At 41.7% G+C, this 19683-nt stretch overlaps 2 protein-coding genes across 5 annotated transcripts; one reads left to right on the top strand and one right to left on the bottom strand.

Annotated features, from left to right (window-relative positions):
• Positions 1-605: 605 nt before the first annotated feature.
• Positions 606-10590, top strand: atrip (ATR interacting protein). Of its 4 annotated transcripts, none has more exons than XM_022742034.1 (18): positions 606-852; positions 1325-1650; positions 2226-2308; positions 2404-2574; positions 2661-2773; positions 2900-3054; positions 3372-3470; positions 3639-3744; positions 3867-4031; positions 5502-5766; positions 6103-6153; positions 6374-6558; positions 7452-7588; positions 7783-7874; positions 8518-8604; positions 8698-8776; positions 8863-9084; positions 9413-10590. In XM_022742034.1, the coding sequence occupies exons 2-18, from the start codon at positions 1326-1328 to the stop codon at positions 9484-9486; spliced, it is 2409 nt and encodes an 802-aa protein (XP_022597755.1). In that variant the 5' UTR covers positions 606-852; position 1325; the 3' UTR covers positions 9487-10590. The 4 variants fall into 4 exon arrangements, with proteins under 4 accessions (XP_022597755.1, XP_022597756.1, XP_022597754.1 ...); XM_022742035.1 differs by having other exon boundaries at positions 3369-3470; positions 3870-4031; XM_022742033.1 differs by having other exon boundaries at positions 3369-3470.
• A 63-nt stretch (positions 10591-10653) lies between these two features.
• LOC111219382 (tribbles homolog 3-like) lies at positions 10654-18955 on the bottom strand. Its single transcript, XM_022742031.1, has 4 exons — positions 18655-18955; positions 15416-15694; positions 14934-15226; positions 10654-14134 (listed from the first exon to the last, which is right to left on the bottom strand). The coding sequence occupies exons 2-4, from the start codon at positions 15692-15694 to the stop codon at positions 13639-13641; spliced, it is 1068 nt and encodes a 355-aa protein (XP_022597752.1). The 5' UTR covers positions 18655-18955; the 3' UTR covers positions 10654-13638.
• Positions 18956-19683: the final 728 nt, after the last annotated feature.

The following is a 19683-nucleotide window of genomic DNA, read 5'->3' as shown; positions in this document are numbered from 1 at the left end:
ACACATACCCCCTATAATACCACAGCATGTCATTTTTACACTTCATTTTTTGCATGGAATAAAGAAACAATATATAACATAACATTGGTGGGCTGTATAGATGCTGCTAGACAGATTTTGTTAGCTGGCCTGGCTCGATCCCCGTCTTTGTGCTAAGATAAACTAACCTATTATTTATCGTACAATCGTGGGAATGATATTAATATTCTCGTCTAAATGAACGAAACACAAGCAAATTAAGAAAATATCCTTATCAAATTGACATGTTCAGCATTTACAAAAAGTGCTATATATATGAGAAAACAACAAAATACAGAAAACACAAAGCGAAAACACGTTAACTTGCAATGCGTTGAGCTCTCAGTGCCATCAGAAACATACATGAAACAGCAGTGCTCAAATATCGAACTATTCCTTTAAAGACTTATTTTCCACCTGCGCGTTTAGTACAGTTTGTCTGGAACAGGCACCTGTAGAGCAACCGGGTCAGCACATAGGCGCCGATGATTGGTTGGATTGTCAGAGCAGCGATCGGATTGGCCGGATTAACAGCGGCACCGAAGCGGGCTCAACAACACACTTTTATCCTTACAGTTTTAACTTCACGTTTTCTGGCTGGTTGACTGTTTATCAATGAATTTCACGGTTTAATTTAGTGCTGAGGCACCGCGTGAACGAGCTCTTCTATCAGACCCCTCCGACATGTTTTTCATGAAGTGCTGACTGACATTTAAATGCTGTTGTGACGACGTGAGCAGAGCTAGCTTAGCAGGCTAATTTCCCATTGGAATCACTCTAGCGTTATCTGTTAGCTAAGAGCTTTCAAGAGCCACAGCAGCACCGAGAGACAAGGTAACTTAGGAAACCCAGAAGAAATTGGCACCTGTAAACTACGTTAACGTTATTAACTGGCTTGTTTTGAAGTTTTGGTTAAGACAGAAACAAACGCTTGTTTGTTGCTGCCTGGACCACACCGCTGTTGCAACCCCCACATTAATTAGCTAATAAACTATAAATCAGACCGGACATTTGATGATCCATCAATCAGCACCAGAGTCAGTATGTTTAAAATGTGTCATGTCCTAAAATGTGACTAATAAATCAAAATGATGCACTTGTAGAGAATTGGATTGTTGAGAGGAAGATTCCATTGTATCCTAAATACTGAACAAGATAAGAGTCCTATATATCTCACCCTAAAGTATGACCAAAGTGGCATAACTTTGAGAATTCCTTCTCTGACCAACAATATTGTAAACAGTTGTTTGGAGTTCAAAGGTCAGAGCGCTGGTTAACCTGACCACCTTCTGTTCCTGCCTTTCAGCATGAACTGCCCTCCCACCAAGCGCCTCCGAGGCCAGAATCATGAAGTTGCGACGGCGGTGGCCTTCGATGACCCATTTGGAGATGATGAGGACTTCACCCAAGACGACTTGGATGAGATCGACGACATTGCCTCGCAGGCCATCACCTCAGCTACTACAGGGGTGGGGCTAGGGTCTAAACCAGTAACCAAACCGGGAGAGTCTGTCTGGCAGCCGTCTGCAGGGCAGAGCAAATCTCTGAGCAGAGCCACAATGAAGCAGAGCAGAGAGAACACGTTTGGGTTCAGCAGCAGCAACAGAGGGAATGCTGGCAGAGAGCCTCTTGGTGAGTTCAGAGCAGAACTAAACATCACTGAAAGTTTTCTCTTGTTTATGAATTGTAACATCTCCATCTCATCTGATTTTGTTAAATTTCATCCTCATCACATTAAGAAAAGCGCAGTGCTTTGTCTCTTTGTCTTTTCCTCTGAATGTAACCAAGAGCAAGTTTGGTTTTAAAATGTGCTAATTTTAATAGCACAGATAACAGTATTGTGTTGTGTCCTTTGGATGATCGATAGATAGATAGATAGATAGATAGATAGATACTTTATTATCCCCTAGGGGAAATTCATGTAATGAGCTAAAAAAGAGCAAAAAAATTGAGTATCTAGTACATTTGTAAATCTGTTTGTCTAATCAGTAAATACTCATACTGTTAGCGGGGAGCTTGTTACATATTGCATTTTTGTATACTGCACCAACATGTATCGCTACACCTCCCTACTGTGTTAAAACACGCAGAATTACTGCAGCGTCACTTAACAAGCAACTATCAATCGATGGTCAAACAGCTAATACAGTGTATGTTAGTTTTATAATTAAACATGTTGACAAAGCTCGGTTATTTTATGTGTTCAGGTAACAGGCAGCAGCAGTTTGGGTCAGACAGAGAGGACTCCTACAGTGTGCTGGAGGCCCAGCATGTAGAGCTGAAGAGAAAGGTGAGACTGACTTTATAAAAGTTTACAGAAAGTGTCCAACAGCACAGGACCAGCTGGATACAAATGTCCTTGTGTGTGTTTTTTGTGTATATTAGCTGAAGGAGGTGGAGGATGAGATTGTTTTGAAGAGCGGGGAGATCCGTGTCCTGAGGGACTCCCTGAAAGCAGCTCAGCAGGAGAGGGAAGCTCAGAGACAGAACCAGATCCTGCTGGAGACTCAGAAGCAAAGAGAGCAGAGTGACAAGGAGAAGGAACTCAATAGGAAGGTGAAGGAGCTAAAAAAAAACACACACACAGTACATACAGTATATTCCTCAGAATAACATGATAATGACATCTTGTCTGTGTGCAGGTTCAGTCTTTGCAGTCTGAGCTGCAATTTAAAGAAGCAGAGATCAATGAGATGAAGAGTAAACTGCACAGTTCAGAAAAAAACAAGACGGCATCACCACTGCCTAGAAACAGGTGAATCATCATCAATACAACTAACAACAGTTTTGATAATCAATGAAATATTTTATGTTATATATCAGCACAATCTCCAGTCATTCTCTCATTGATGTGCCGTTCCCTCTTTTTCTCTGCTCTCAGTCCTAAAGTGCTGAGCTGTCTCAGCCAGTTGCATCATGGGAGCAGCAGCAGCTCCTCCTCTCCAGGAAATGGTTTCATCACCAAGGAGATGTTTGGAGCCCAGGTCCCTTCCAAAACAACACCAGTGAAGACACAGATGAAGACACGGAGAGAGGGTGCGTCACATGATGATGTCATGAAGGTCATGACAGTTGTGGTGCTGAAACAGATGTGTCTATTGTTTTTATTCGGACTGTGAGGATCACTGAATTTTGATTAACATGTGTATGTGTGTATGCATGTGTGTGTGCAGGTAGGTCTGACTTGGGTTACTTCTGGGGATAAATTGGGGACAAAAGCAGAGTCTCCAATCGGGAGAAGGCAGAGTTTTGGGTCAGGCGTTAAGTTTATGGTTAGGGTGCAGGTTTGACAGGTAGTAATTAGGGTAAGTCTCCAGGAAATAAGACGTATGTGTGTGTGTGTGTTTCAGCAGACAGAGGGTCATCCAGCAGCAGATCTGGTGACAACAAACAGGAAGTGTCTCGTCCAGACCCCTTCTTGACTGTGAGACCTGCACACCTGCAGCATCGAGGTAAGTTTATCAGTCTGCAGCACCTCCTCAAAAGGGATCATGTAAATGAATAATCTGCAAAAAATTTAAATGTTTCTGATTTTCAAAGTAGTCAGCAACAATAGACTCTGTGTGTGTGTGTGGGTGTGGGTGTGGGTGTGTTTGGGTGTGTTCTGTTTTGTCCCCCAGGTGGTGTCCTACTGGGGTTGTTGCTGCAGCAGCCTCTGTCTCCCAGCAGCCTGAGCCTCTCTCACCTGCTGTCAATGAGTCTGACAGACATCTACCTGACATCCAGGTAAACACCCTGCACTGGTTGGAGTATATTATGTATAATAGAGTGCAGAGGATCTGAGCTGTTATAAAAGACTAACTGATGTGATGCTGTTTTGTGTGTTTTGTTGTCTGTCATATGTTCAGCAGGCTGTCAGCAGATTTTCTGCTCCACTCTGATGCAGCAGGATGTGTCAGTGGAGGTGGTGCTCCCAGACCTGCTCTGAGTCCGGTCCAGAGTCTGGCTGTAACTGGAATAAACATGCTCAGTCAAAGCCGAACAGCAGCTGCAGCCAGCAGCAAAAACAACAGGTACATGGACTGTCTGAGGGTAGAACAGCTGCTCTGTTCATACTTAACAGACTTTTATTCTAGGAGTAGGAATTGATAAGATTTTATCAATACCAATACCATTATCAATTCTGCTTATTGGTCTGTTTTTTTTTATTGATTCCCTTAATGATTCTTGATCAACTTTCTATGTGGGGAAAAAACACACCTACGCAGGTTTTTGCCACACAGTCACACCTGGCACCCCAGTGCTCCCACTAAAACCCTCCTTCATTTTAAACAGCTTCCTCTATCCGTCTGGCTGAGAATAAGTAGACCAATACAGAACAGAATGATTCAATAGAATCTTGGTGAATATTAACATCAATAAGAAATTGTAGCAAATATGATGTCTAGAAATTAATCATTCTCTCATCAAAGGCAAGCCTTGCGTAATTTGCAGAACCCTACTCAACTTGCATAGTGAGGGTATGGGGCCACCCAGTTCTGAAAAACCTGCAGGTATTGATAAACTCAGGGGCATATAATTAAGATGGTTCACACAATTTGGACCCGCCTCTCAACTGGAACCGGTTCTGGATTCCTATCCCCACAGTATCTGCAGCTGACTGAACGAATCCAGAACAACCAACAGTTAAAGCTTAACAGTTGAGTGGACAGCAGAGTCCTCTTGTGGCTAAATGGTGTAACAGCAGTACTGAAATGACAACATGGAAAAACACCATCAAGAGGTCATGTGTTTTTGTAGATAATTACCAAAGATTTACAGCATCCCTGTTATATTTTCCACTGATATATCAGCTTAAAGATTCAGCCCATGAGGCCTGTACGCCACTGAAGATTACTGTTTCACAATATTTGAAATACTGTTTTCACAAAGAGGTAACATTGTGTAACATGATAAAGACCAGTGGTTATGTGGGTGACTTAAGGATGGGTCAAGGGTGCCACATGATTTATTCTTTTCCATGTTTATGCTGTACATTGTTTATAAATTTTTGCCATATGGGAGAGATGAGTCAACTTTTCCATTGAGTAAATTTTAGTTACATTTTTTCAAACACATCAAAACTAAAAAAAAAAGAGCAATAAACTTCAAAATCATCGATTAAATACTTAGATATGCAGTTTAGTGGCAGTTGATGACATAACAGCTCACAGTGTACGATATTTTCTGGCATGTGAGTTTTCCAGGGCAGAGTAGTCAAGGAACGCTCTATCGTTGCAAACAGAGCTGAACAAAAATGCTGAAACAAGTAATCAATAGATGAATGAAACATATATTCATGGTGTTATTTATAGCTGAAAAGGTTGCACATGTTGTGGGGATTGGTATGGGATGTGCCATGAAAAAAGAATCACCATGAAAAGTGCCATGATTTTAAAAAAGGTTGGTCACCACTGGTCCAGATTTAGTGTGATTGATTATCCCATTTGGGAAACTACATTTGTCTGAGCTCAAATAAAAATGAAAAAAAAATGTGTGTGTAGGTCATGTCCCGGAGCCGTGTTTCTCCTCCCTCTGTTGGACCTCCACCTGTCTCGACTCTGTCAGGCTCTGGATTCGCTTCTTTCAAACTCTGCTGGCGGCAGTGGTTCAGACTCCACAGCTGCCAGCTCGCTCCCAGCAGGCCGTGCTGCTCCCACTGCTGGCCTGGGAAAACTTGAGGAGACTGGTTTGTCTGGTTTCAGCGTGGAGGACACTGGCTTGGCTGCTCTGCGACTCCTCTACCTGCTGCTGGCCCACAGTGATGAGGTGATGACACAACAAAAAAAATATTATTCAACTATCAAAAGTTATCAAAATACCAAACTAGTGCAAGAGGAAAGACCCTCAGTGTCCCACAGAAAAGTGTCACATATCAGGTGCATGGCTGCTGTTTGCACCAGTGCCTCTGTGAAAATAGAGCTCAGACTTTAAGAAACTGATGACTTTCTGACATCACATTTAAGACAGGAAAATCACACCTGGATCAATAAAGTTTTTACTGAATGGACCTTAGTAATGTTCTGTTGTTTGCGCACAGTTTACAGAGCTGATGATCATTTGCCTGTTCAATATTTGACCTTTGACCGTTGTGCTGCTCCTCAGGTGGTGGAGGCTGTGTTGTCAAAAGAGAGTGAAAGCAAAGTCACAGACAAGGTACAGACAGAACCTGTATTACTGGACTGTATTTAACTTCATAAACCCTCCTCACCTTCATTACAGAAGAAGTGGCGATATCGAAATATCAACAACATATTTTTTATTTGTTTTAATAGCATGATGAGCTAATTTCCCAGACAGAGATTGTTCACTTGGATTTCCCCTTAAAGAGAAATATTTCAGTGAAATCCTTCCCCCTTCCTCTCTCTGGTTGTAGAATGAGCCATCTGCAGCAGGTGGTGGTCTGTGCTCCCAGAATGCCTTGCTGCGGTCAGTGTTACGGCTGTGTGAAGCAGGACTTGACAGCAGCAGCAGCAGTTCACAGAATGAGGAGCTTGTCCTCAGCGCTATGAAGACGCTGTGTGTCCTAATTGAGAGGACGCCACAAACACACACTGACAGGTATGCACACAGACACACACTAACACTTAAGTTATTTGTCAACATAATTTTCATTTAAACTGGTTGAATTAACAGTTGTGCAACCCATTTTAATTCACAAGTTCATCATATTTTCATGTTGATACTAACAAAGAAGAACGATTGTTTCTTAAATGTGTGAGAGCTGCAGGAAGCAGGTGACAGGTGAAGGTGACATAACACTTCACCCACTCAGCACACATTCACACTCTGTTTTAATGCTTAATGTGAAACCATTGCAGAGTATACAGGATAACACATGCACAAATGTGATGCAACTCTCAGCTGGGTGGAACACTGCTGGAGATGGAGGAGTGGCTGACCAGGGAGTGTTTGTGTGTTTAACATTTTCCACTGAGTGTCAGTGGTTATGTAATTTGTGACTTTAAACTACCTGCAGGTATTAACTGTAAATGGGTGACGAAACAGAAAGTAAAATTAACTCATGAGAGATCTGGAGCAGCTAACCACTGATAGGAGTTCCTGGACGTCATCTGCTGATTTATTAAAAAAACATAAGTCACTTCTGAACACACAGACTACATGCCATCCAAGTCCAGAAAAAAGACCACCTTTTATTTTTTCGTCTGTTTCCGTTGTTACATTGCAAAGACAAGTGGCTACCGGCCTGACCTTTCATGATACATATTCCATACCAACAGGGATATTGTCCATTGTGTTGTTATTCGTTTTTAAGCTGGTACATATTGGGGAGGCGCTGCTTTAGTTCTCAGAGTGATTCGTCTGTCACTTTCTTCAGTCTGGCCATCAGTCCAGAAACAAAAAGAGATTCAAAGAACCTGCAACTTCTGGGTAAATTATAGTTTGCAGAACTGTAATTGGTCACACATAACCTCTCTGTCTCTGTCTCTCAGGTTGCAGTGTGTGTTGCAGGTGCTGTGTGTGTGTTTGTCAGCTGACAGCAAGTTGCAGATGATTTCGGAGTGTGTGTCTGTCCTCATCTCGATGTCTGACCACCAGGTGCTGGCTCAACAGCTCTGCTCTCAGCACGGTGAGGCGTCGTCTGCTGCCACATCTCTGTTACTGCCGTGACTTTAACTCATCTGTGATTTACATACTAATGATGTTTGTCTTTATTTTGCTTCAAACATTCACTCAGTTGTTGAAGGTTCTGCTCCACATGATTTGATTAAAAAAAGAATTCACTGTGACTTAACTTAAATACTGATTGTTTGTTTTCTTTAGACCCCTGTGTTTTCCTTAAGTTATTCCAGTATATCAGAACCAGACCAGACAACCAGGCAACACACACAGACTGGATTCAGCTCGACCTGCAGGTAACACAAATGCATACACACACACACACACACACACACACACACACACACTGCAAAGACACAGGAGGTGTATATGATTAGCAGCAGGGTTATGGTCTTAGAGTATTACAAAAGAACTATGTATTACACCCATTAATCCATCCATGTAAAGACAAAGTGTTTCTACTTTTTTTGATTCTGTTGATGAAAAGCCTGCAGTCATAGATTCCTCCTTGCTGCAGTTGTGGGTCAGTTGATCTAGTTGATCTGGTCTATAACAGCTGGCCCATGCGCAATCTAGGGCTGCAACTTTCAATTATTTTCAATAAAGTAATCTGCAGTATATTTTCTTTATTAATCATTCAGACTATAAAATGAAAAATAATAAAAACAATTTCCATTACTTCCCAAAACCCAAAGTGATCCTCAACCTACAAACCAAACGTCTAAAACCAAAACATGTTTAATTTCCTATCATATATATAAAAGACAAGTAGCACATGCTCATATATGAGGTGTTGGAACCAGAAAATGTTTTGTATTTTTCTTGCATTAAAAATTATTGAAGCTATTATTTGTCCTGACCACAACTGATATTTAAAAACAGCTTTACCTGAGAATTTACAGAACTTCCACATTGGCCATTGTTGTTTTTGTATCTCAGGTGGTTCGTTTGTTGAGTAGACTAATGACTCAGAGAGCAGGAAGCTGGACCACAAACCTGCACAGCAGCTGTCAATGTTACACTGAGGTAAAAATCTCTGACCTTCTGCTCTGTCTTTATATAGTGACACCAAACTTTTTGTTGCACCTTTCTACATGAGTCTCTCTCTCTCTCTCTCAGTTGGTTCAGACAGTGGTGATTGTTTTCCATCGTCAGTGGTTGGATCTTTGTGGGTCTCAGGAGCCGTCAGGCTCAACAGGTCAGTCACATTTCAGATTTAAAGCACAAGACTAGAAAAATCCACAGTTATTTCTCTAAAACAAGCTGTCCCTAAAATGACTTTAGGACTTCCCCGACCCCCACCACAGTCTTCCACCCCCTCGGTGCCGTGGTGGCGCAGCCCAGCAGCGTCTCTGCTCAGAGAGTGTTTGCTGCTGCTGCACTGGCTGCTGCTGCATCATGGCAGCTTCTCAGAGAGCTGCAGACCGCTGCTGCACATGTATGACCAGGTGATCCCCGCTGTTCGAGAGACGCTGAGGAAGATCCCTGAGCTGAGCGAGAGCGAGGGTACACACACACACACACACACACACACACACACACACACACACACACACACACACACACACACACAATGTTATGTGCTAAACAAATGTTATACAATTTCATCTTGTGACTGCTGTTCCACCTAAGCAGAGATGGAACAAATATTTTTTAGGCCAGTCTACAGGCACTCCTTCAAGTGGAGGGGAAGAATTCATGCTGTTCAACAATTTAGTTTAGTAACTTTAAATATGAAGTCTTACCTGGAATGTTTGTCTGTCCACATACTTTTGGCCATATAATGTACCACGTAAAGACTCGTGTTTTCCGTTTCCTGTTTCCTTTCTATCAGAGCTGGCGTTGGAAGAGATCTGCCGCTCGGAGGGCGACGACACTGATGACATGGACACTGATACTGGTTCCTGACCGACTCCATCAGTGACCGATGAAAAGACATGAGAGACAGTTTACTGTCTGTCGATGTGATATTTCAGACTGAGGCGAGGACAGAAGAGAACATGTTTTCAGTCAAATATTTCAGAGATAAAGTGGATGTTGGAGAGAAATGAAGGACTAGAGAGAAGCCTTAACTGAAGTGATGGACAGTCACAGCATTTAATCTGCTGTCTGATGGGATTTAACAATAAAACATGAAGGTGAGGAATACTGCTGCACTCAGTGTTCATGGTTACCTGCTGTATATTCTGTCTTTCTTCACCACCTCCTGTCTAACCTGTCAATACTTTCCATTAGCAGTCAGGGCTGCTGCTATTCTTGACATTTGTTTAATGTTTAGTGAGGTTACACTTGCTAATAGGATTGGCTGTCGTTTCATAACTATTCATGTCAGTACCTGCACCAGTACTTTGAATACAATACCATATTTTGTACTGCTCTATACTAACATAACAACATTTTCAGCCAAAATTTTAAATAATAGTTTTTCCAAAATAAAAATAAAAAGGCATTTACTCTTAATGGTTATCTTTAGGATTGTATCTATACTACTGCTCTTTCTGATTCTGCTGTTGGAGAAAGGAGAGGCTCCACATTTTTGAGTAACTCGAAAACTAAACCTGCAAGAGATTGTCTGATGGTTCAGGAATTTTCTGGGAGGAGTTTGCTGGGCTGAGCATTGTTGATTGGTCAAACGCAGACCTTGTGGTAACTACAACTGGTGTGCTGTAGTACCAATATTAGAATGAATGGTTGACATTTCTTTTTTTATTAATTCTTTCACTGTAGCTACTATGGAAGTTTGGCATCATGGAGATTTAATTTCCCAAATGAGAAATTACTTTAACTAATTGTTGTGTGACTGGAGGAGAAAATGTCCCAAACCTGTGACAGGTTCAGATCCAGCAGATATGTTGTCATGTTGAGTCTGACTGAGTGAGACTTTACAGGTCTCTACTCAAATTTGAAAAACTGTAATCATGTTAGAAAATATTCACTTCGTACAATAGCTCAAAACTGACCACAGACATCACAGACAGGTTTTATACTGACTGTTGATGGAGGTTCAGAACAGACAGGACTAATTCAAAGTTGGTCCTGTCATAAAAACCCAATAAAAACCAGTTCAGGACCAGAGCAGTTTGTGAAATATCTTTATTTATTCTCCAGCTGTAACTGAGGTCTGAGTCATACAGTATATCAGTATAAGGCATCCTACTGGCTGCTGCAGGTCTGTTGGGTGGCGACTGGCCAGCCTTAGTCAAAGGAAACACAAGACTTGAGTTTTAGGAATAATTTTAGTCCAGTTAGCTCAAGATTGCAACTATTTCCTTATTATGATGCAACATAATAAGGTGCTCATGTTCAAGCCTTAACCCTGTTATCCTGAGATGTAGTTATACTGTTTGGTTGACATGTCAAAAATAGTTTTCTTATGATCTCATGAGCTGTTGTTATTTTTGGATGATGGTTAGTCAAAGCCAATTTGTCAGGCACTGGGCCCTTAAAGCCCCAAAAACAAGAGGTGTTCCTTAAATAAGCCTGCCTGTATTTTATTATTATTACAGTGATGGACATGTTTGTTCGCTGGTTAAAATTAGAGGTTATGTCACAAGAAAACTACTTATGAATTTATATCTATGAAAAAAAACGAGTTAATTGTTATTTAAGGATAACCATTCCTGCAAAAAACGCAAAAACAATTTGCAAATGAAGCTTTAATCCTGAGATAACAGACCTGACAAATATTTTGTCTATCATGTTGGCTCTCTGCTTCCATGAATTTAAATCAGGATCATCAGAAGAGGACAGGACACTTTGATAATGACAGTATGTCATTGTTGGTCACTATTGAAATTGTGTCTCTGATTATTTCTGTTTTTTATAAGGATGTGAGTTGCTGGTGACTTTGTACAACAACAATACTGACCCTTCTTCTCTTATAATGCTAGGGAAGTTAAATACTGAGAGAAATAAGCTGTGTCCCATTTTAGACTCCTTCAAAATCCACCTTTTTAAAACCAGTGGTGTGTCCAGGCAGTCTACATCAACTCTTTCAATCATAAATGGTCATAACCAGGTGTGTTGAAAGCGGACCAAAGAATGATGAGTCTAGATTCCAAGTCCACAGTTCCTTCTTGTCATCAAACCTGGTTCATCATCACAACCGCACATGGAGGCTGTGAAACTCGTTTACACACAGGATCAGGACACAGTACATTTACATGCACTTAAGTATCCAGGTTACTATAAATCTGTTGATACATGCAGCGGCTCAATAAACACATTACTTTGTTTTGGAAACATAAATTTCTAATTTTAACACAGAAGACGCTGGGTTTTATCTTCACAAGTTCAGCGGTGACAACTGACTTACTTGGACTTCTACAGGCTTCTTTATGTTGGTTTCAGTCTCAGTCAGACTTTAATTAATTATTTTGAATGCAAGAGCGAATTTCTACTTTGATTCACCCACTTATATACTGTCACTGTTTAAAGTCTTTGCCATGCACATGCGTACTTGTAGAAAAAACAATTAGAAACCTGGCAATTAGGAATCAGCTTACTGGATAACAACAAATGTAACCAGTATTTTTCTGATTGTCAACAAATCCCATGGAAAAAGCAAGACAAACTTTGTATTAGTCTCTCAATACCTTTTGATTTTCCTACCCTGTCTGTGGCACTCAGCCTGTAGCCTGTTGGTTCCTAGTGAGGGACGTAAATCCTTAGAAATGGGTCAAAAATATAGTTTGACTTTTAAAAAGGCTCAGTCATGTTACGCTGTGGATTAGTACACATTTGTTGTGCCTTGTGAGTATTTACAGCAGCGGGATGGTGTATGTGGGACTGACTCAAAATAAACTAAAATGCCTGTGTTTGTTATAATAAACTGTGCAAAGTTGTGGCTCAGTGATGTGTTTTTAATAGTTTATGAAAAACAATGGAGCTCTGGCACAGACTAATAACACAATACTTGTTCATAGAATTTCTTTTTGGTCTTTTTATGGGATTTGTTGACAAGACATAAATATGTAGAATATAGCCAGTGTTATTGTTAAAGTGCATGTAAACACTGACTGAAGTTAGATGTATGTGTTTGCCATTAAACTGCTGCACTGATTGAAGTCAAACGTCACAGCTCAGACACGCCCAGTTTAACATTTGGATGTAACTCTTACGGTTTGAAGAGGGACACCTGAACACACCATTAGTTCTGGTTTGTGTTAGGTACAGGTGGAACTGGCGACTCAGTTACGAATCCTCTGCAGTTCAGATGATTTGTGGAAGACAAGGAGTAAGTTCAGGCCTCAAGGTGTGATCACTGCTGAGGAGGCGGAGCTAGAATTGAGACACAGCCAGAGGGAGAGGAAGGCACCTGAGGGTCAAGTAATCCAGGATCAGACTGTCTCTGTAGTGTTTGTATGTTCTTGTATGTCTATCTTTGTGAGGACCAACTAGAGTTTTTGACTGTGGGTGTGAGGACATTTGTTCAAAGGCTGTTTGAGCGTTCAGAGCTGGTTTGAGGTCACTCTCATACCTGTAGTTCAGTACATTGGGTCTCAACCGAGGGAAAAAAACATCTGTTGTTGCTTTTTAGTTCTAGTCCAATTCATTTTCACAAAGAGCTCTCACAGGAGTAGCATATTGTGAGCATTATTAGTAGCAGATACAGATTGCTTATACAGAGGCTTCTTGAATAGGTTGCAATCAGCAGATGGATTTAATTTTTAGCTTTTGAATAATGCTGAAATCGCATCAACTGTCATAACGTCTATGCTTGGTCCCTTTGTTTTCACGCCACAAACAAAATACAGTTTGCCTGTGGCGTGGTTGCATGGCGGCAGACTGAGACCTTCCTTTTAAGGAAGTCTGGTTCTGGTTGTTTAGTTTGCTTCAGGGTTCAGGGTTGAGCTTTCACACCAGTCCAAACGAACTGTACTAAATGGTCAAACACACCAGAGGTCATGTTAACTGAAATAAACGGGTCAGGTGTGAAAGCACCATTAGGGTTAAAGTTTAGTAAAAGGACTGGGGTTATTTAGTTGTGCTGGTTATTGTTAGTTGGGGATGAGGGTCCTCACAAGTATAGAAGTACAAACGTGTGTATAAGTGTGTGTGTTAGTGTTTTTGAGTCCATGTTGGCACCACTTGGTCATCGTCATCGTCCTCTTGTTTATTTTGTGGTGTTGTGTGTGAATTGTGATGAGTCTTATGCACGTTATGATGTGGCGTGTAGGGATTGGTCAGCCATGGGTGCATCAGCAGCTCAGATGCCTCCAGTCTTTCAGCAGGCGACTTCCTCAGCATGCAGGCAATGAGACACTTGGCCCGTGCTGACAGCCAATCAGGGAGGCTGAAGGTCCCGCGGCGGATCTTTGCAAACAGCGCGGCAGGCTGTGTGTCCTGAAACGGGTATCGTCCAATCAGCATGGTGTACAGAGACACTCCCAGGCTCCAGATGTCTGCAGCGCGGCCCGAGTACGATCCGTTCCCATTGGTCAGCAGCTCGGGGCCAACATAGGCAGGGCAGCCATGTCTGTCTGTCAGAGAGTCATCATCATGGCTGCCGTGCAGGAGGACACAGTCGTCAAGGCCGAGCAGAGCGAGGTGAGTCCTGCAGGAGGAAAACACACAATTTTCACAATTTCAGTCTACTTAATGCATCAGCAGTGACAGCAGTAGAATTTGTAGTACTGGTACCTTATAATCAGTACTGCAGATACTGCCATACTTAGTAGTTATGGTGGTAATAGTATTGTAGTATTGGAGGTGTTAAAGGTGGTATTTCTTTCCTGTAAGATTTCATCTGTCCTGCTCATAACAAATGCTGCTACTACTAATACTGCTGATACTGCTGACGTAAGCAGTATTATACTCATTGTCAATAGTTTCCATAGTAACATAAGCAACTTCAGCAACATTATATTGTAGCCTCAGTAATATTTTTAGCAGTATCAGCAGTATTATCAGCAGTTTTTAGTAACATTTATTGTCATATTAGCAGTATGTAGAATTTAGATCAGTACCAGTAGTATCTTTAGTAGCGTTGCTATTATCATTTTCAGTGTCAGCAGTATTATGAAGTATTTCTTTCCAATATCATTAGTAGTATTAATGATATTAACAGTTTGTTTTTACAGTATCAGTAAAAATTATAGCAGTATCATAAGTATTTTCAGTACTATCAGTGGTATTAACAGTAACAGTAGTAATTTAAGTCATATTTTCTGCAGTATCAGTATTTCTTTAGCAGTATTAGTAGTAGTTTTTTAGCCGCATCAGCTTTTTAACAGTTTCATTAGTATTGTAGTATCATCGGTACCTACCTCTGAGTCTCACCTGTATTTGTTGGTGTAGTATGCAGTACCAGTAGTATTAGTAGTATTATTAGAGTACCTGTGTTTGATTCTTACCTGTATCTGTCAGTGAAGACGAACCTGCGGAGCTTCAGGTCTCTCAGGACGACTCCATGGTGATGGCAGTGCATCACGGCATTCAGCATCTGAGCAAAAAGGAGCCCCGCTTCCTCCTCGCCCAGATGCTTCCTGCTGCGCACGTATGCATGCATGTCACCGTGGTGACCGGGCAGGAAGACGTACACTTTGTCCTGGCCAATCACCACGTCCAGCAGGCCGCAGATGTTGTCGTGATGACCAATGCGAGCGTAGGCAGCCAAATGCTCCTGGTAACCACGCAGAGGGAGCACCTGTAACGATGGTGACCGGACAGTCAGGGAAACAGTTAAATACTGTATCGTGTGGATGTTTGTATTTTTTACAGTGTCATGCGTATTTTATGCAGTATCAGCAATATTCATGGCAGTATCAGCAGTGTCAATAGTATTTAAAGCAGGATCAATAGAATTTTTTTTTTTTTTTTTTTGTGTGTGTGTTACCTGGCAGGTGTACTGCTGTTGTGTCTGTGGGTGCACAGCCCTGTAAGTCTCCTCCCCCTCACAGCGTTCAAAAAGGAGGTATGGTCCAACTCTGGATGGCGTTTGGCTTTGGCTTGATTTGGGGGCCGGGCTTGTGGGCCTGAGGCAGGGTGATAGGCCGAGTGCTGGAGGGGGCGGAGCCAGACGGGCTCGTTTACATTTCAGTATATTATCCTGGGGCTCGTCTAATAGCCTCTTCAGACACAGTTGAGACCTGGCTGTGGCTGTGCCCTCACTCATCTGTAATTGGAAGAGACAAGTGACATCATCAGGTTAATTAATACCACTGAACAGTAGTGAGAAGTTTGAATGTGGTCCGAAGCCATGCTGCCATCTGAAAATCATCTGTCCGGACATAAAGATAAGACTCAATCTTCTGCTTTTCCTCTATGGTGTCTCCAGTATAGAAGAGCTCCTAACTGTTCATAGATTATTTTAATAGTTGTTTGTTGTTTACGTCTGGCCTGCTTTGTGAGTTGTGTCAGAAACAGCGACTCGACAAACTTGTTAATTTCTTCACTGCAGCGCCCTCTGCAGGTGTTATCACAGCTGAGCCCCCTCCCTCCACTAACACTAAACCCTCTTCAGTAATATTTTCACATACATTAATATGAGTTATATTAGTATCACATCTCACTGTGTTCTGTGTCTCTGCTGCTCACATTACTGTTAACGTGTCTATAGGCTTCATGATGCAACTTCCTGTAAGCTGACAGACGCTTCAGCTTTCAGATCATTGCATCAGAGCACAACAGTTTATAGTTTAAACAGGCTTTAAATACAGTCAACACCCCCCCACACACACACACACACACACACACACACACACACACAGAGAGTAAGAGAGTGTTTCATATCAAGTTTTTCAGAGCCTGTAGCTGTCTTGGTGACACTGTGTGGAAACCTGATGTTGGCCAACTCTGCTTTCACTCTGGTGAAACAACCTGAGTCACTGCGTCACTGCGGCAACGTCATCCTCCAACACACATACACACACCCAGTGAATCTGTGCTGTTTGATGTCTCATCTCTTCAGCTGTGTGGAGGATTTCTCCATGACTTTCTGCTACAGTTTCAAAATCAGAGATCAGACTGTTAACAAACAACTACAGAGACAAACTGTTTGCTACTGAACTCTTAGATAGAAACTTTGCACTTTGCTGCTTGGCATCCACAGTTATAATGTATGCACAAGCTCTCTTCTAAAGTATTTTGTTTTTACTTCATAGCTGTAATCTCTGCCATCTCAGGACTTCCACACAGTTCAGTTCTCTGTCCTGACCTGTCTGAACTAACCACGTCCATGGACTCGCCTCCAGTCAACCATGTTGGTTATCCAAAGATCTGGGGCTTATGGGACATTATGTTTGTTAAATGTAGTTAAAAACTGAAATCTTCATACATACTGTGGAGAAAGGCTCTGTTCGAATGCTGGATTTTTAGTTAATTTAGTTATCACAAATCACAATGGGATTTTGAATGAATTATTTCTCTGGAACAGAACCCGGAAGTTAGCTCTCTACTCCCATTGAGCACTTTATTAGGAACACCTGTACACCTGCTTATTGAAGCAGTCATTCAATCAGCCAATCATGTGGCAGCAGTGCAGTGGATCAGAAGCTTCACGTGATGTTCACATCAAACATCAGAGTGAGGAAAAAGTGTGATCTCAGTGACTTTGACTGTGGCATGACTGGGATTTTCAAGTACAGCAGTCTCTAGAGAGATAATTCAGAATGGTGCTAAGTGAGCGTGCGGCAGTTCTTTGAAATGCCTTGTTGACGAGAGAGGTTCAAAGAGAATGGCCAGATTTACTTAGAGCTGAGAAAAAGGCTATGGTAGCTGAGATAACCACTCTTCACGACAGTGGTGAGCAGAAAAGCATCTCAGACTATACAACACCAACTCCAACCTTGAGGTGAATGGACTACAACAGCAGAAGACTACGTCAGGTTCCACTACTGTCAGTGAAGAGTAGAAATCTGAGGCTGCAGCGGACACAGGCTCATCAACACTGAACAGCTGAAGACTGGAACAACGTAGCCTGGTCTGATGAATCTGGGTTTCTGCTGAGGCACGCACATGGTAGGATCAGAATTTGGCATCAACAGCACGAATCTATGGACCCAACCTTCCTTGTGTCAACAGTCCAGGCTGGTGGTGGTGTGGACTGTTTTTTTGGCTCACTTTGGGCCCTTAATATTAATCAATCATCATTTGAATGCCACTGCCTATCTTGAGTGTTGTTGCTGACCATGTGCATCCCTTCATGTGCACAGTTTACCAGCTCCCAATGGCTACTTCCAGCATGATAATGCTCCATGTCTTAGACTGGTTTCATGAACGTGACAATGAGTTCAGTGAACTTCAGTGGCTCCGTCACCAGATCTGAATCCAGGAGAACACCTTTGGGATGCGGTGGAGCAGAAGATTGACGGCATAAATGTGCAGCCGACAAATCTGCATGTGATGCAGTCATAACAACATGGAGCTGAATCACAAAGAAATGTCTGAATCTTCCATCACTCTTCATTTAATCAGATCAAATACTTTGGAGCGAACACGGACAGGAAGTCCAGAGCAAACTCCGTCAGTTGATGAAGACCATGTCATACCGTTAAAACCACCCACAAAGTTGCTAATAAACTGACCCTGAGTCAGGGACTGGTTTGTCAAACCACAATTTTTAAGTTAAGAATGAGCTTTGATTCCTACATTTGAGCCTTGAGTTTTGATCCTCACAGAACTTTTCTGACCATGACCCGTTTTTGAACTCTATTTTTAGGAAATACTGTATTTTCTTTTCCATTACATTTATCTTACAGCTGTAGTTATTTTGCAGATAAAGATTTAACCAAACAAAACATATGACCAACTTAAAACATATGATCATCTCTATAAATTAAACCAAAAAGTATTTATTAAATACTACTATTATAATATATCAATACTACTATTTACTAATCATTAAAATTAGCTTCACCTCGACCAGCTGCAATTCAACAATAATTCAGTGTATAATGTGTAGGCTATATTCAACATTCTGCATAATGAGTACTCTAGGTGAACTTCTAAATTAACTTTTACATGTATTTCTATATTTATTAATACGTTTTTTTTTTTACTTTGTTCTTGCTATTTTAACTCTGGTGAAGGATCTGAACACTCCCTCCACCACTGCTCTCAGCTCAGTGGTCTTACCTTGAGCTCTTCAGACAGACTGGTTCAAATGGTAGGTCAGCAGGAAACCAGTAGATCCAGTAGATAAGCAGTCGGGTCCCCGTGGAGCTGGTGGTCTCCGTGTGTCTGTCTGCTTGGAGCAAACGTAGCTGAAAGTATAAAACTAGAGGTTTTCTTTAAAGTTGAATCCCGACTGGGACCAGCAGCTGTGATACTGGGAGCATTGGGGCTTTTCTGTCCGGTGATGACGTCTTTGTCTCCTTTTTATTATTGTCTCGGTTGCGCAACCTGTCGTCAGTCAGTCAGCTGTGAGTTGTTGAGCTTCTTCTTCTGTCTGAATAAAACACAGACTGATTGAAGACTGATATAAAACAAGACCGAAACTTTTGAAAAAAAAAAAAAAAATTAAATGAAACTTGTTTTTTTAAATGTATATCCGGAGCTGAGGCGAACAAAGCCGAAACAAACCGAGTCCTCGGGTCTTTCTGTCCGTCTCCGAACTGTAATGAAAATAATCCTCGTGTCTCGGTCTAGTTTAAATCCACTCTGATCCTCCGGACTCCGGTCTCTTCTGACCCTGTTCGCCTCCAGAACTTTCAGCGGGACTGAGCCGGACCGTCTGAGTATGTTTGGTTACGTTGTTTCCTCCCGCTGTGTCGTCATCCAGCGGGGCGGAGTTTCGATGTTGCAATTCTGAACCGATCGGTCGTCAGAAAACTGACACGAGACTGAACTGAGTGCAGAGTCAGTGTCCAGTTCATCAAGAACACCCACCTCCAACTATTGCTGTCTGATACAACAGTCCTGCAACAAATCATCCTTCATGACGGTTAAAATATTCGGCTTTTTGTTTGAACTGTTCTACAGAGGTGCTTATTCAACTTTATGGTCATTTTGGAGCCTGCAATTTGTGGTGCTGTTGAATTATTTTGCATAGCCGAATACAGAGTAAAAACAGAGACAGACTAAAACAAACACTGAATGAAAGGAGGATTTATTGCAGGACTGTTGCATTAGACGGCATTAGTTTTGGCTTTATGTGTGTAGGCT

The sequence above is a fragment of the Seriola dumerili genome, unplaced genomic scaffold, assembly GCF_002260705.1.
Source record: "Seriola dumerili isolate Sdu_G_001 unplaced genomic scaffold, Sdu_1.0 BDQW01000066.1, whole genome shotgun sequence".
Taxonomy (NCBI): domain Eukaryota; kingdom Metazoa; phylum Chordata; class Actinopteri; order Carangiformes; family Carangidae; genus Seriola; species Seriola dumerili.
This window is presented reverse-complemented; position numbering and strand designations above follow the sequence as displayed.

Bases quoted from the DNA above. Each gene is read 5' to 3' on its own strand.
- atrip (XM_022742033.1), top strand. From the start codon at position 1,326: ATGAACTGCCCTCCCACCAAGCGCCTCCGAGGCCAGAATCATGAAGTT. The intron at 3,471-3,638 runs GTAAGTTTATCA...TTTGTCCCCCAG, and splicing joins TGCACACCTGCAGCATCGAG to GTGGTGTCCTACTGGGGTTG. The intron at 8,777-8,862 runs GTCAGTCACATT...AAATGACTTTAG, and splicing joins GGAGCCGTCAGGCTCAACAG to GACTTCCCCGACCCCCACCA.
- LOC111219382 (XM_022742031.1), bottom strand. From the start codon at position 15,694: ATGAGTGAGGGCACAGCCACAGCCAGGTCTCAACTGTGTCTGAAGAGG. The intron at 15,227-15,415 runs GTAACACACACA...CCATCGTTACAG, and splicing joins AACAGCAGTACACCTGCCAG to GTGCTCCCTCTGCGTGGTTA. The intron at 14,135-14,933 runs GTAAGAATCAAA...TTCCTCCTGCAG, and splicing joins GTCTTCACTGACAGATACAG to GACTCACCTCGCTCTGCTCG.